The sequence below is a fragment of the Rasamsonia byssochlamydoides genome (assembly GCF_041956645.1).
Source record: "Rasamsonia byssochlamydoides strain NRRL 3658 unplaced genomic scaffold VTN77scaffold_6, whole genome shotgun sequence".
In the NCBI taxonomy this organism is placed as follows: Eukaryota; Fungi; Ascomycota; class Eurotiomycetes; order Eurotiales; family Trichocomaceae; genus Rasamsonia; species Rasamsonia byssochlamydoides.
This window is the reverse complement of record NW_027192389.1, coordinates 400,480-415,468: the sequence shown is the minus strand read 5'-3', so window position 1 is coordinate 415,468 and position 14,989 is coordinate 400,480. Positions and strand designations below refer to the sequence as shown.

The window sequence follows — 14,989 nt, the reverse complement described above, 5'->3', positions numbered from 1 at the left end:
GGGGGGGGGGGGCTAGAAAAGCGTAGTGTGTGTCTGATAATTCCTACATCACTAGTGACATTTCTGAACTGATATTGATGGATAATTGTAAATAGAGAGGTTAAGCAAAGTTGTGAGATAATCTCAGCTTCTACTTCTAATACTTCTAATCTGGCTTTAGCGGGAAATTTATAGAGGTATGCGCCGAGATCACTAGGTAAGGGACTGATTACTAGGTAACTAAGGGCCAACCCTATGATCATTACGTATACCTACTAGAGAATAAATACAAGGGAGATAGTGGGTTATCCCTTGTAACCATTAAAGAAACAACAATTAAGTAGGGATTGTTCTCGCTATTATCTCATTTCCACTGTCCCAGCATATTTAGCTACTATAATATGAATTCCTTCCAGTACCGAGTTCTTCATATGTTGTTTCTCTTTAAAAAGTGATATGGAAAACTCCTGAACCCTTTCCACCAGCACAGTTGATTCTCACAGCACTGTCAAAATCTATTGTCACAATAACGTGTCTCAGTATGTTGTGCTACAAATCCTTAAAAGGATCACACGACCATCATAGACTCCTCATAATCCATAAGGTAAAGCTGATCTGTGGCAATTTTAGTGATATTGAGGACATATAAAGAACTGCATATTTTCTACCGTGACAGCTCTATTAAAGCTTCAAAATGATATAGGAGTCTTTCTAGTTGTGAGCTGACTTTTTGATTTTTTTTTTTCAATAGTCATCGCTCCTTCTGATCGGCTTTGATACTATCCCTTCTTTAAAAGACGGGGAAAACCTGCCTTTGACCAGTTTTGTATAGTTGTGAGTCCCGCATTAACTAGCTTTATCTTATTGTCATACCTCAGTTAGCAACATAATAGCTTAAAGTAAGTTTGAAGCTGCAGCTTTCTGGTGGTATGTTTTAAACTAGAATACCAACCTAGAAGAAAAGAAAAGAAGAATCCTCTTTGCTTTGCCACGATCATTTACTGCTTTTGTGCCTAGGATAAGCAAGGAAGCAATATCCAAAGCAGAAAGACACATGAGCGGCGCTGCGACATATCCTGCCGAAGACGGATTAATTATCATGGAAATACTAGAGAGGAACTGTGCATAGAATGCTATACAAATAATGATATCGGACCTGCATGACGCTTGATCTATTATCTTAGATATCTGGTTAGAAACTACGGAGGCACGTGACAGACCACTGCTGAGCGCACCCACTAGGAATCCGCCAAGATACTCCGAGCTGAGACAGAGATAAGCTATAAGCTAGAGATAAGCTGTTGGAGGCGGTGAGATCCAGCCGAATCCGGTTATCTCTCACTGGCACTTCTCTCCGATCCAAGGGACTACCGTCTCCATAAGCTACAGTTCCTTCATAAGAAATACTATCAATACTAAGACAAGCTCCATGATTCTGCAGCACCTTCAGATGAATACAGTATCACGGTTTCTTGCCACGCATTCAGACAAGGTCTCGTGATTAGATTGGCGATCCACTAAAATTTAGCGCGGGGAGGAGCAAGGATCGAATCACCTGACTCGGCGCTAAACCGTTTTCTGACGGGCCTCGCCTCTGAGTCAGAAGAGTTGATCGACATCCCCACCAACACCAGCAATATCCCCCTCGCTTTGTCTGTACTGATCTGCAACTCACAACATGGCGACAGCAGAGCTGCCAGAAAGGCCCAAAGAGCCAAAAGCCACAGGGAAGAAGGCAAAGGCCCCTCCCAAAAATGGCGGCGCTCAAAAACAGGACCCGGCGGACCTCGTACGAGATCCCGACCACATGTTCAAAGTCGGCTTCCTGGCTGATGTCTATCAAGAGCGGCCGACTGAAAAGGTCATCACGCGGTTCCCGCCCGAGCCGAATGGATTTCTGCACATTGGACACAGTAAAGCCATTGCCATTAACTTTGGCTTTGCGAGGTATCATGGTGGGGAGTGCATTCTGCGGTTTGACGATACCAATCCCGAGGGGGAGGAGGAACGGTTCTACAACGCGATTGAAGACATTGTGAACTGGCTGGGCTTCAAACCAGTCCGAGTCACATCTGCCAGCGATAACTTTGAGCGGCTGTATGAGCTGGCGGAGGACCTTATCCGGCGGGACGGCGCTTATGTTTGCCATTGCACCAGTATGTCGAATTCTTGTCTTGTACTGATATTGTCTTGTACTAACGAGAGCAGAGGCCGAAATCAAAGCGCAGCGCGGCGAAGGAGCAGACGGCGAGCGAGGAAAAGAGCGATTTGCTTGCAGCCATCGAGACCGCCCGATTGAGGAATCCCTGGCCGAGTTCAGAGCAATGAGGGATGGCAAATACAAAGCAGGGGAGGCGGCACTTCGACTGAAGCAGGACATAACCTCGCCAAACCCGCAAATGTGGGATCTCTTTGCCTGGAGGATCCTAGACAACAAGGAAAAGACTCACATCCGAGCTGGTGATAAGTGGAGGATCTTTCCAACTTATGTAAGTACCGTTTCTCAAGATGTTGCTCTTCGACTCATTAACGGAAACAGGACTTTGCCCATCCTCTGTGTGATAGTATAGAAAACATTACCCATTCGCTCTGTACGACGGAGTTTGAGCTTTCTCGTGTGTCGTACGAGTGGCTGTGCGATAAGCTGGAAGTTTATAAGCCGATGCAGAGAGAGTATGATAATCCCCCTATTATCTCGAGGCTAGCTTGTGACTGACTTGTGCAGGTATGGTCGCTTGAACATCACCGGGACGGTTCTTTCGAAACGCAAGATCATCGAACTGGTCAAGAAAGGCTACGTGCGAGACTGGGATGATCCTCGTCTATACACCCTCATCGCCCTGCGCAGACGCGGAGTCCCCCCGGGTGCTATTCTTGCCTTTGTGAACAACATCGGGGTCACAAAGGCCAACTCGAATCTCCAGGTGACAAAGTTTGAACAAGTCATTCGCCAGTATTTGGAATTTACTGTCCCGCGTCTTATGTTGGTGCTCGAGCCACTCAAGTTGATTATCGATGATCTGCCGGATGATTATGTGGAGATGGTGGAGGTTCCTTTCTCAAAGGACCCAGCTTTTGGGGTAAGTCTGACGTCTAGGCTTTTATTCACTGGTACCTAATGTATTACAGACGCATCGCGTTCCCTTCACGAAAGTCGTCTACATCGAACGCTCCGACTTCCGCGAGCAAGACGCTCCGGACTATTTCCGTCTCGCACCTGGAAAGACCGTCGGCCTGCTCAAGGTCCCCTTCCCAATCACCGCGACGTCATATGAAAAGGATCCGGACTCTGGACTGATCACTTGCGTGCATGCCAAGTATGAGAAGCCAGAGGACGGGTCTGCTCCCAAGAAGCCAAAAGCGTAAGTAGCAGAATACTACTTGGTTGAGATGAAGAATTTGCTAACTATTATATAGCTACATCCACTGGGTTGGCGACTCTCCCTCGCACAACAGCCCCATCAAGGCCGAAGTCCGCGCTTTCAACCCCTTGTTCAAATCGGAAGATCCGTCTGCACACCCGGATGGCTTCCTTGCGGACATCAACCCCGAATCTGAGCAAATCTACCACGATGCTTTCCTCGAGATCGGGTTCGAAGAGATTTCCCGGTCTGCTCCCTGGCCGAAAGAGAGCGGAGAGAAGACAACTAATGATGATGGCACTACCAGCACTCCTCCGTATAACATCCGGTTCCAGGGAATGCGCGTGGCGTATTTTGCGGTTGATAAGGACTCGACGCCTGAGAAGGTGGTGCTCAATCGTATTGTTACGCTGAAGGATAGCTTAGGGAAGTCTTAACTTAGAGAACTGTATGTATGTACATACATAGAGAGATGGAATGTTTATAACATTGCTGCAAATTTGCATGCATATGAATGTGAATGGTGACATAGTGACATTGTTGTCTCATTGCTTCTTCAAACTTGTTGAAGAGTTACTTTCGTATAATTATCCTCTTCTACTGTATCTATCTCATTGCTTCTTCTTCTTCTTCTTCTTCTTCTTCTGTCTTTAGTCTTTACTCAAACCAAGTGGTGGACTGGACAAACCCGATCAAGTCAAGGCCCAGAAAAAAAACCGATGAAGCATGGTGATTGGCAGTGAGAGTGAGTGACCTGGAGGGGGAATATATATATATGTATATTTTTTAACAGGGGAATCCAGGGAACCTTGCAAAGGTAAATATAGCTCCAATATATCAATTTAATTTGTGTAGCAAGCATAGCAAGCACCTTGCTTGAATGACGAAGCCTGTACCTAACCCTCATTGTGTATGTAATTACACCAATGTTTATTTTGGGATTTAACAATGGATGGATGGATGGATGGATCTAATGTCGTCAAGACAAACGTTACAAGACTCAAGGAACGGATCCATGCTCAAAAATAAAGATATATTGTATGTATTATACCTACTGGCAGTATTGTAATAGTAAGTGATTATTTCTCTCTTTTCCTTTTTTCTCTTTGTCTTTACTCTTTCCATTGTTAAAAAAATAAATCTATTTCTATTGTTAAAATAAATATGTGCGTGTGATATCGAGATAAACATATCTAGAGTATATACATACAGTAGCCAAGTTGGCAGATAGAATCATTTCAGGTTGAGATTTCCTAATTTTCACTTTCACCTTTTTTTTTTACGTATCTTTTTTTTTAAAAAAAATATCTTTATCTCCCTCTTCCTTCCTATCTAGCTATGCATGTATGTACTGTACCTATGTATAGATGTATAGATGTATGTTCAATTCATTGACAAGTATGAGTAAAGCATGACTGATGGTGAGATGAGACAGACTATCTATCTATCCATCTATCTAGAGAAGAGAAGACATGCTAGCAGACAAGAAAGCAGACAACACAAGAAAAGAGTCGCAAGACAAGACAAGCCGTGTTGAACGCCACCCCCTGGTTTTCTTTTCATTCATGTCCATCCATATCCATCCATGGCCACGTCACGCTCATGATTCGCTCGCTGGCTTGCTCCATCCGACTCAGTGCTCGGAGAGCCAGCGAATAAAAATGTTGAATTAAGGTAGGTAGGTAGAATGTCAGACATCAGACAGAACATATATAAAGGGGAAAAAAGCAAAGATGAAGTTGAGGTATCTTTAAACAGTCAATCATCGTCACTCATGTCTCATCATAAGTTAATCAGCAACCTTGTTGAAAAATGCTTCCGTTTCCTTTTTTCCTTTTTCCGTTCATTTCCTTTCCTTTCCCTTCCCTTCCCAATACTCCATCCGCGCGCGCGCGCACACACACACACACACACACACACATGCGCGCGCTTTAATGCATGTTGAATGTCGTAACTTTTTGAAGAAGAGAAAAGAAAATTGCTTTTGTTAAAAAAACAAAGAAGAGACGGGTATAAGATGGAGGGATGTCTATCGGGTTGGAGATCGTGGAGTTGAATTCGTGAATCATGCCGAGGCTGTGTCTGCAGCAGCAGGAGCAGGCTCAGGCTCACTCGAGTCGACGGATACCTCCACATCGAGGTTCTTCACGGATAGTCCCTCGAAGAGATGGAAGATGTCGTGCGTCTTGTGGAAGTCGTTGTTGACTGTCATCATTAGCATCGTAGTTTTCACTAGTGTGTTAGTCACTCACCAATGTTGATTAAATACCACTCGTCCATCACACTCTGGATGAGCTTCCGACTGGGACTTCCCGCAGGATGACACTTCGCCCAGTCATCCCCCAGCTGATACGCCTCGTCCTTCCAGGCCATGAAGCTGATACTCTCCACGATCGTCGGCTGGATGATCTCCTTCGACGCGAAGATTCCCCACGTCACCGCGTTCGGACCCTCGCTGTTCCTCGTTCCTTTCCGCAGCTCGCCCGTCTTGCTGATGCAGTAGTACGTCAGATCTGGGTTCTTCTCGATCCGCGCGATCAGCTCGCTGACGATGTCGGGCGGCACGAGCAGCTCCAGGTACGCCTTCTGGTACACGTATCCGTTCCGCGGACCCCAGCCATACACGGGATGAGACGATTTCACGCCGTTCACCGCCGGCTGCGAATTAATCGTCAGGAACCCCCGCCGGTTCAGGTCGATCAGATCTGGTTTGATCGCGTCCGCTTCCGCCGTGATGGGCGTGTCACTCCACGGCAGCCGCTCGAGCTTGCCTTCCAGGAACCGAATGAAGATATCCGACAGGTCCTTGATCGACTTGGGCTGGCCCCACAGCTTGACGTTCTCCTCGTTGGTCCCCTTCAGACCGATGCCGTACGCGTCCAGTTCGCCGAATGCGGGAGACCGCGAATCCGTCCACCGTCCGTTCGGATACTCGTCCCACGTCTGGGTGCGCGCGATGTACGAAGTGTGCCGGTTCCGCCAGAAAATAGGACGCACATCTTCGGTTCGTCGGCGCAGACCCAGCGACTGTCGCCAGGGAAGAGGCTTGTACAGAGGCATCTCCTCCGAGGGCGCCAGCTTGAGTTCCTCCAAAATCATCCGCGTCGCTTGGGCCAGGTTCATCGTGTAGAAGTGTAAGTGGTGCACTTTACCCGATTTCAGCAGCTTCCGGCACATGTCAGCGACCAGCTGGGTGCCGATGTTCCGCACCTGCGCGTCGTCGTTCTTGACCGGCTCCAGCGCCTCGAGCCACTCGGGAGGGATGCGGATCTTGGTCCAATTCGAGCGGCGGATGAAGGCAGAGTATGTAGAGATGGGCATGATTCCCGGCACGATGGGCACCTTGATGCCGCGGTCGCGGCACTTCTGAACCCAGTTCAGGAAGTTGTCGACATCGTAGAACATCTGGGTGATAATGAAGGAGCTACCCGCATCGACCTTCTCCTTGAGATGCTCGATCAACAGGTCGACGTCCCGATTATCGTCAGCACCCTCGGGGTATCCACCAACGCCAATGTCGAAGTGATTTCCATACTTCTCCCGGATATACTTCACCAGGTCCTTGGCATATCGGAATCCACCCTCTGCCGCCTCCCACTGCTCGCGCTCCCGAGGGGGGTCGCCCCGGAGCGCCAGGATGTTGGTGCAGCCGGCGTTGTAGGCAGCCTCGAGCGCCGCATCGACCCTCTCGCGGGGCATATCCGTACATGTCAAGTGCATAACAGTTTCCAATCCGTAGACCGTCTGGGCGACCTTGACCATCTCACAGGTCAGCTCCGCGCGTCGTCCGCCGGCGCCCCAGGTGATGTCGATGAAGGCGGGGCCCAGGCCGTGCATGCGGTCCATGCGGTCGTACAGGTTCTGCACACCCTGGGCGGTCTTGGGCGGGAAGAACTCGAAGGAGATGCCCGGTCTCCCGGAGATCTCTTCCTCGAGGAGCTTGCTACCGACGTGCATGTTGACAGGTCAGACAAGTCAAAATACGAATCTGAGGCGTCTCCGGGCTGTCAACCAAAGTAGCGCACTCGAGCCCAGCGATCTGCCAATGGTCGCAACATATACTGGAGAGCGGAAGAGAGTGATGCTGAGGAATGGCTGGTGATTGTTGTTGTTGGGCCCCTCACTGGAGCTGTCAGCAGTGACACCGGAGGACGGGGTCGAGCCAGGGGACTGCGGGGGTCAGATTGTGTTCTGATGATCCTTTTCTGGGTGGACACAAAGCACAGAAGAAAAGAAAAAAAAAACCCCAACCCGCCAGAGTGCAGAGAAGAGAAGATCAGCAGGCGGGCAGGCGGAAGTCCGGGGAAGTGTCCAACGAACTGTTGGTGATGGCCGGTGAAGTCAGTCGGTGAGCCAATTGAGCGTCCCCATTGGCTGGTCAGGTGCCCCTCCCCCCAGAAATTCTTTTCCTCGATAATCTATCAACCATCAGTCAGACTTTACGGAGTACACTACGCGCACCGTGGTTGCAATTTAGATACGGTGCGCTGAAGAGGCAGTTCTTCTTTCATTTCAACGAGCCAGGTCACTTCGTCTACATTCATTTCACGCCATGTCCACCGCAACCATCCCCCCACCTTCCGCCGATAAGGACAACTACAAGGCGACGCTGCTCCCCCTGCTGGTGTCGAACAAAGTCCTCTCCTTCGGGTCCTTCGTGCTCAAGTCCGGCCGCGTGTCGCCGTACTTCTTCACCTCGACGCTGCTGCACACGGCGCCGTTGCTGCGCGCGACTGCCTCGGCGTTCGCCAACGTCATCTCCAGCCCACCGTTTGTGACTGTCTCCGAGGACGGCTCATCAATCACGCCGAATTTCGACGTCATTTTCGGCCCGGCCTATAAGGGTATCCCGCTCTGCACGGCGATCCTCAACGAGCTGGCGGTGCGCGACTCGCTGGCTCCGACGTCCCGCGGCGTCTGGGACAACATCAGCTACTCGTTCAACCGGAAGGAGGCCAAGGACCACGGGGAAGGAGGGAATATTGTCGGAGCGCCCCTCAAGGGGAAGCGCGTGCTGATCGTCGACGATGTGATCACGGCAGGCACCGCGCTGCGCGAGGCAGTCGGCATCATCGAGAAGGAAGGCGGATCGGTCGCGGGCGTGGTGGTGCTGCTCGATCGAGAGGAGCGCGTCAGTGACACTGAGCCCAAGAGCGCGATAGGCGTCGCTGAGAGGGATCTGGGGGGGAAGGTCCCTATCCGCGCGGTTGTCGGGCTGAGCGACCTGATCGAGACGCTGGGAGATCAGATTGGGGAGGAGGAGATTAGCCGGTTGAAGGAGTATCGGGCGCGATACGGGGCGGAGTAAGCCTCCTTATAGACATGCAGACATGCAGATATGACCGTTGATGATTTTTTTTTGAAAAAAAAAAGTACATATATTACACAGACAACTACGAGGCATACTAGGAGTATGGAGTATTTGGACGATAAAACGGGAATGGAATGGAATGGACGAATATGAGGCATACTAGGAGTATTTTCAAGATAGACATGTGAAGTGCTAGATACGATACCGTACAATGCGCATATATCCAAAATCACCATTATGTACTATTCTTGCCGCGATCAGCAAGGCTCAGTGAGGGATTTACTAGAAAGAGAAGGAATGAAGCCATAGAAACAATTATATTGAACCTATCTACAAAATAACTTAGTGGTGAGAAAGGAATCAGAAGAAGGTTCTGGGCTTTGGGCCTATATATATCTATGGGAAAGGCAGGATAATGCCTCACTTAAGGGCATATAGGCTAATAGAGCTAACTAAGTATATAGCTAGTAAGCTAGCTGCATTAAGATACCCCTACGCGTCTTATATCTCCCTACATTAAAATCGATCAATTTTATACCTTTACCATGCCACCAAAAGCACGTATAAATTCGCCAAATTTCGTCCAGCAGGAGGGAAGAATCTCTCTAGCAATCTCTGCTTTAAAAATCAGAAAAAAGCCTTCGTCTTCGTGAAGCAGCGCATCTTTATGACATCCCTTACTCTACACCATTCATGGCAGCATTACAAGGACCGAGCATCATGCTAATGGGCATAAATTCACAATTGCTGAAGAGGATATACTTCTATAAAGGTGTAGATCACCTCTATGGCCATCATCCGTACAAGAAATAGCAAATATTCTTCTCTCTGAGCGCGGTCTGTCCGATACTCCACCTCACATTGGTAAAAACTGGGTCTATAACTTTATAAACCGTCATAATGCGTGGATAAAATCATCAGCGTGCCAAATGTGAAGATCTAAAGATCATCTGTCAGTGGTTTCACCATGTGTGAAGCACTATTGAGCAATACGGCATTCTTGATGAGGATATCTATAATTTTGATAATTCAGGCTTTATAATGGGCTTGATTGCTACTATAAAGGTAGTTACTAGAGCCAAGACTGTTGGTTGTCTAGTTCTTATATAGCCAGGGAATTGGGAATAGGTCACAGTTATTAAAGTAGTCAATTTAACTAGATAGGCTCTCCTGCCATGCTTTATATTTAAAGCAAAGGCCCATCTATAGGCTTGGTATGAAAATGTTGCCCTACTATATAACTAGAGGATTAAGATAAGTACCCATAGATAGACTATTGATAAGATTAGGATCTCCTGGCTTCAAAATGTCTTTATCCCCCATACAAATACCTATATAAAGGGAAAATACTGGTTATTGATTCTTGATAGACATAGGAGTCATCTGACTCCTTAATTTGATCATATATGCATCTAGAACGACATTATACCAATTTATATACCACTATATTTGTCTCATCTCTTATAACCTCTAGATGTTGGCTGTTTTATAGTTCTGAAGTGCATATATGGCTGTCTAGTTAAGAAGAGTATATAGCTAGGAATTAATTATATTGACAAGCTAGATTTCCTGTTAGCATACCCTAAAGCTTGTTTGGACACTCTTAAAGCAGAAAATATTAAAAGTAGCTTTGTGGTAACCAGTCTTATGCCATTTAATCCAGAATATGTTCTTCTATAGCTTAATATATAGCTTAAGACCCCTATATCACCTAGAAGCCATGCCGGGAGTCTATAGGCCAATTGGGTACCTAAGATACCTCATAATCTTATTGAATTATAGCATCAAGCAACTATAATTAAGGCCTTCATAAAATGACGTATACAGAACCCTCCAAGCCCTATAGATGCGGCATTAAATTAGCTTATTCAGGGCTGTTAGCTAGCCATACATAGTGCTGCTCTTCTTACAAGGGAAAATCATGATCTATGTGCTATGAATAAGAAGCAGAAGCAAAAGCACAATTGGTCGACCAATCAGCTATCTGATATAGGTGGTCTCCTAGTCGAGGAAACTCAGGAGCTCGTACGAAGTCAGAATCAGGTTCCCGAACCCCCAATAGCTGCAACCGCAGAAGCAGCTTCTATACCACGTACACGCGCGCCGCCGAGGTGTAGTAATTGTCATATTCTTGGGCATAATAGACTACAATGCCCTAATTGGTCTAATTCATAAATTTTTGTAATTAATTGCTGTTTGGGTGGATAATGAAGCTTTGATTTCTGTATAGGATTCGCGGATGGGTAGGGTTGATCGGCTCGGTTGGGTGATCGGCTCTCTTGTGGATTACGTTAAAGGCAGAGTGGCTTAGTTACTTAATCTTTCTTTCCTTATCTCATCTAAGTGCCGCTACCGGGTCTCAGGGATGACACCGTGCAAACCGGCGATTGCCTATCTGGGGGAAGCGCGAGCTTTCTAACATCAGGAAGCTGAGCTGATGGTGACTCTAGTAGATCCTGTTGTATCACTTCCCTTGTTACTGTTGGTGTTGTCTCCTCCTTTCAGTTCATATCTTTCAGACGGTTACATGGCTACTGTTGTCTCTCTCATTATATGGAATCTGTACTTTTTCCTGGATTGCATAGCGAGCTCCCCTATACCAGACTTGTCTATATTAGATATTGTTTTTGCAGCTAGATGATCTTTATCCTTTTCTCTCTCCTTTCTCTTTCTTTTTTTTTGTTTCCTTATGCCCTGGATGCTTTGCCTCTAATATCATATTCCTAAGCTAGCTGAAACCAAAATGGGGCCTCGGTGCAGCCGGCTTGCCGGCCACACGCTTAGTCAGCTCCGTTGGCCCGTGCGCCCCAAACCTCCTCCTACCTCCTTCCACACAACCAGGTCGTCTAGTTAGAGAGGTTCAATATAGAGATCTCAACGGCTTCATTCTTTCCCTTTCTAGTAATTCTCTCACTGAGCGTTGCCGGACGCGGCAACAGGCCTAGATATATTAAGCTCCTACTAATCTGGCTTATTTTGTTGCGGGCTAAGCCCATATTGCTGACTCAGCTTTTCTCTCGTCTTCTGATTGGTCCATTTGTTGTTCATCACATGACTCCTGTTGATACAGCTCGCGTGCCTTTCTCTCTCTTCATTTCTTCCTTCCCCAGCGAATCCTTTTTATGAGCTCCTAGTTTCTAGACAGCAAGGCTTTGGCCCTTCACAATAATAATATTATTAGATTTTCTATTATTTAAGATAAGGCAGATAAGAGCCTTACCTTTCCCTTTAGTTCCTATAATACCTCTATTTAATATCTTATATCTATAACCTTCTTTACCCTTCTTAAATGGTTTATATTTAACTAATATATTAAAACTACTACTTTTAATAATGAGACGGTTAGGCGGCGGCCCAAAACGGCTACACCTGATGCTGTTTTGAGCGTCCTGCTCTTGGTCTTGGCATCACGTGCGCCAACGCCCACGGATGACCGACCTTAACTCCACACCCGTCCCTGGTTGGCCACATCCTGGTTCCTGGTTCCTGGCCCAGACTCATGACGCTCCTGTGCAGCTTGTTCCTCGCTTGACCATGATCCTCCACAGAGTGAGGTATTGAGCTCCCCTCCTCAGGGAGCTCAAAACGGCTCCCCTCCTTAATGCGCCGTTTGCTGCAATTCTATAAGTTCCCCATAATGGCCATGCCATCCTTCAACTCATTTCCCTTGCTTTCAGAGCAACTACAATATATCATCACCCATATGCAACTCATCATCCGGGGTCAATATTACGGGTCAAACAGGACTACATTCTCCATTCATTTATATCCTCCTTGATCTTCTTTCTTGCATTGTTTCCGTTTCTGTGCTGCTCCCTCTTATTATGCATTGTTATTCCTAACTCAATCCAGATGTTGCATCAGACGATAAGGGCGATGCTAGTCCTAACCTCCTAGACATCTTCTCGAATAATCCTTCCAATACTTCTTCTGACAGCGAGTCGGAGCCGGACAGCAACAATTTAGATGATGATTCAGATGATGACTTGCATTTTGACAATGAAGATCAGCATCCACCAGAATACTACCTTGCAGAGGCCAACCATCTGGATGTTACCCAGCTCTGCCAGCAACAGTACAGTCTTAAGACTCTAGAGAAGCTAGAGGAGATAAGGGAATACTGGGACCAGTAAGACATACTGCCTCAACATTGTATTTTGTTGCAGCTAACATATTCATTTGGGTCCCACCAGATACTGTTAGTACCAGAGCCGTGATCTGGTCAAGTAGCTCTACTGGCTCTCTGATACAGAGGAGACCATCTGGCACCTTAAAGCCTTTTTCAGCTGGCATTATGACCAATGATGGGGCAAGAAGGGATGCAGAACTCCAGGAATTAAGACGAAGAGCTTGTTGGAGACTTTCTGGAAGATGTGGCATTTAGTATATAAGGCCAAAGTCGGGCATGGCTTTGAGAACATGACCTTTAGGTGCATTGAGGATGTAAGCAATGAGCCCATTTACTAGCAACTTGGGACACCATGGCTGATGACCTCTAGGTACTCGCAATCATTGCCAAAGAAAAGAACCTCTTGCTCAAGTATCGACTAAAAGCAACAATATACATTAAAGATGTTGCGGAGTTTGCCCAGGTGTTCCTGGCGACAACAGAGATGACATTCATAAGCGGCTGGCTCCAGATCAAGCTGCTACTCTTCTGCCAGCTGGCAGCCATTACAGATAGCTGTCCACAGGCACTACTGGACCTTCACTATCAATACCTCCAGCTGATCCTGATCCGTGACCCAGACGGAGGACGTCCTTGCTTGTTCATTTTCCTGACCCCCAAGTTCACTAAGACGTTTTGGGCAAGAAGGAGCCGTGCATTTCCCTCGTCCTGTTCTTCCTCCCCCCTAATTCCCTTTCAATCTTGCTGTTGATCCCTTGCAATGACTCCTGCTCTCCTTCTCCAGCAAGGAATTAGAAAGGGGGTTTCCCTTGTGTAGACCAGGGCTGATCATACTGAATAGGAATACTTTCCCTATCCCTGAGATCATTTTTGACCTGACCTTGGTCCTCAGTCCCCACGTCTTCCTTCTGGGCATGTTATTCTGGATTGGAACCTTCAAGAATATCTCCAAGGATGGCCCAATCATAAACTGCCTGGAGAATCTGTACAGCCTGGGCATTTTGAATGGGCTCAACCAGTAGGAATTGAAGTTGAAGGATGAGCTATTGGATCAATTTGTATTCTGCCAGGCAGTTCAGGAAGCACATGGGGTTCAGATTGCTTTGGATCAGCAACTATTGTTGGCAACTGTTCGTTACTGGATAAGGTAGGGAGGCAAAATCACTGGCTTCGAACAGGTCACCAAGCCATACGGGCTTTAATACGGGGCGGCCAAGGCATTCAATGATAGCCGTAAGCATTTCTGATTTCTTTCCATGTTTGGCCAGGTCTTGCTAATGGGGATTGTTATTGGGCAGCAGACATGATGGACGAGCTTCAGAATGTGATGTTGCAACATGCCAGCATCAATACCTTTGTTCGACACTATAGTATGGGTATCCATGTTAATGCCTAGGCAATTGTCTGCAGCCTACTACCCCAAAAACAACTGATGCATTTTGTGTACTCCATGAGCTGGTCAATTGATCCCTGGCGCCCCTATAAGTTGACACCAGAACAATCAAGTTTAATCAATGAGCTCCCTTGTGTGCTTGTATTGCAGGAGGTGGTTCAGAAATGCAAGCAAGTTCGAAATATGTATTATGGCAAAGAAAAGAAATATAAATGTGCTAATCAGAGATACCAATGAGTGCTTTGTGAGCTGCACAATAAGAAGTAACGGCAATGCTACTACCTAGTGCAAGAGAATCTAGAGCAGTATAAGAATAAGCAGCCGGTGATCGACAGTAAACGGCAGCTTGCTGGAAAGGTGGTGGACGAGGAGGTCATTGGGGCCTTGTAGCAAATAGGGTATATGACACTGCAGCATATGATACTGATCGATACCATCCTGACCATGCCAGGTGCTATGATTGAAGCAGAATATCGGTAGCGGATTGCTGCAATCAATGCAGTGATTGCATTCTATAATGTAGAGGAGGGGGCACCAATATGGTGGCCTGCCCCGTCCTAGAAACATCCGGCAACCGATGTCATTCTATCCACCCATGCAAAGAGGCAAGAGGGCTCAGCGGATGAGGATGCGATCGCTCTCCGCGTGGCGATCATATCGGTCCGGGTGGACTCACCGGACCAAAGACCGACGATTTGCTTCCTCTGCGTTGGGGACCCCGGACTCCCCCGGGGTGAGCGGACGAAGCAATATAAGACCCCAGGGTCTCTGAGCAGGCACCTTCGACAAAAGCATGTGAACCCTCCTTGGCCAGA

The 14,989-nt window shown here is 47.3% G+C and overlaps 3 protein-coding genes across 3 annotated transcripts; 2 read left to right on the top strand and 1 right to left on the bottom strand.

Annotated features, from left to right (window-relative positions):
* Positions 1–1,657: 1,657 nt before the first annotated feature.
* VTN77DRAFT_7421 (uncharacterized protein) lies at positions 1,658–3,778 on the top strand (the record flags this gene model as incomplete). The annotated part of the gene is made up of 6 exons (XM_069423809.1): positions 1,658–2,135; positions 2,188–2,468; positions 2,519–2,652; positions 2,705–3,059; positions 3,109–3,341; positions 3,397–3,778. 6 exons carry the CDS (start codon positions 1,658–1,660, stop codon positions 3,776–3,778), a joined length of 1,863 nt encoding a protein of 620 aa, XP_069281227.1.
* A 1,628-nt stretch (positions 3,779–5,406) lies between these two features.
* VTN77DRAFT_7420 (uncharacterized protein) lies at positions 5,407–7,298 on the bottom strand (the record flags this gene model as incomplete). The annotated part of the gene is made up of 2 exons (XM_069423808.1): positions 5,407–5,546; positions 5,594–7,298. 2 exons carry the CDS (start codon positions 7,296–7,298, stop codon positions 5,407–5,409), a joined length of 1,845 nt encoding a protein of 614 aa, XP_069281226.1.
* A 595-nt stretch (positions 7,299–7,893) lies between these two features.
* Positions 7,894–8,649, top strand: VTN77DRAFT_7419 (uncharacterized protein; the record flags this gene model as incomplete). Its single annotated transcript, XM_069423806.1, has 1 exon — positions 7,894–8,649. The coding sequence occupies one exon, from the start codon at positions 7,894–7,896 to the stop codon at positions 8,647–8,649; it is 756 nt and encodes a 251-aa protein (XP_069281225.1).
* Positions 8,650–14,989: the final 6,340 nt, after the last annotated feature.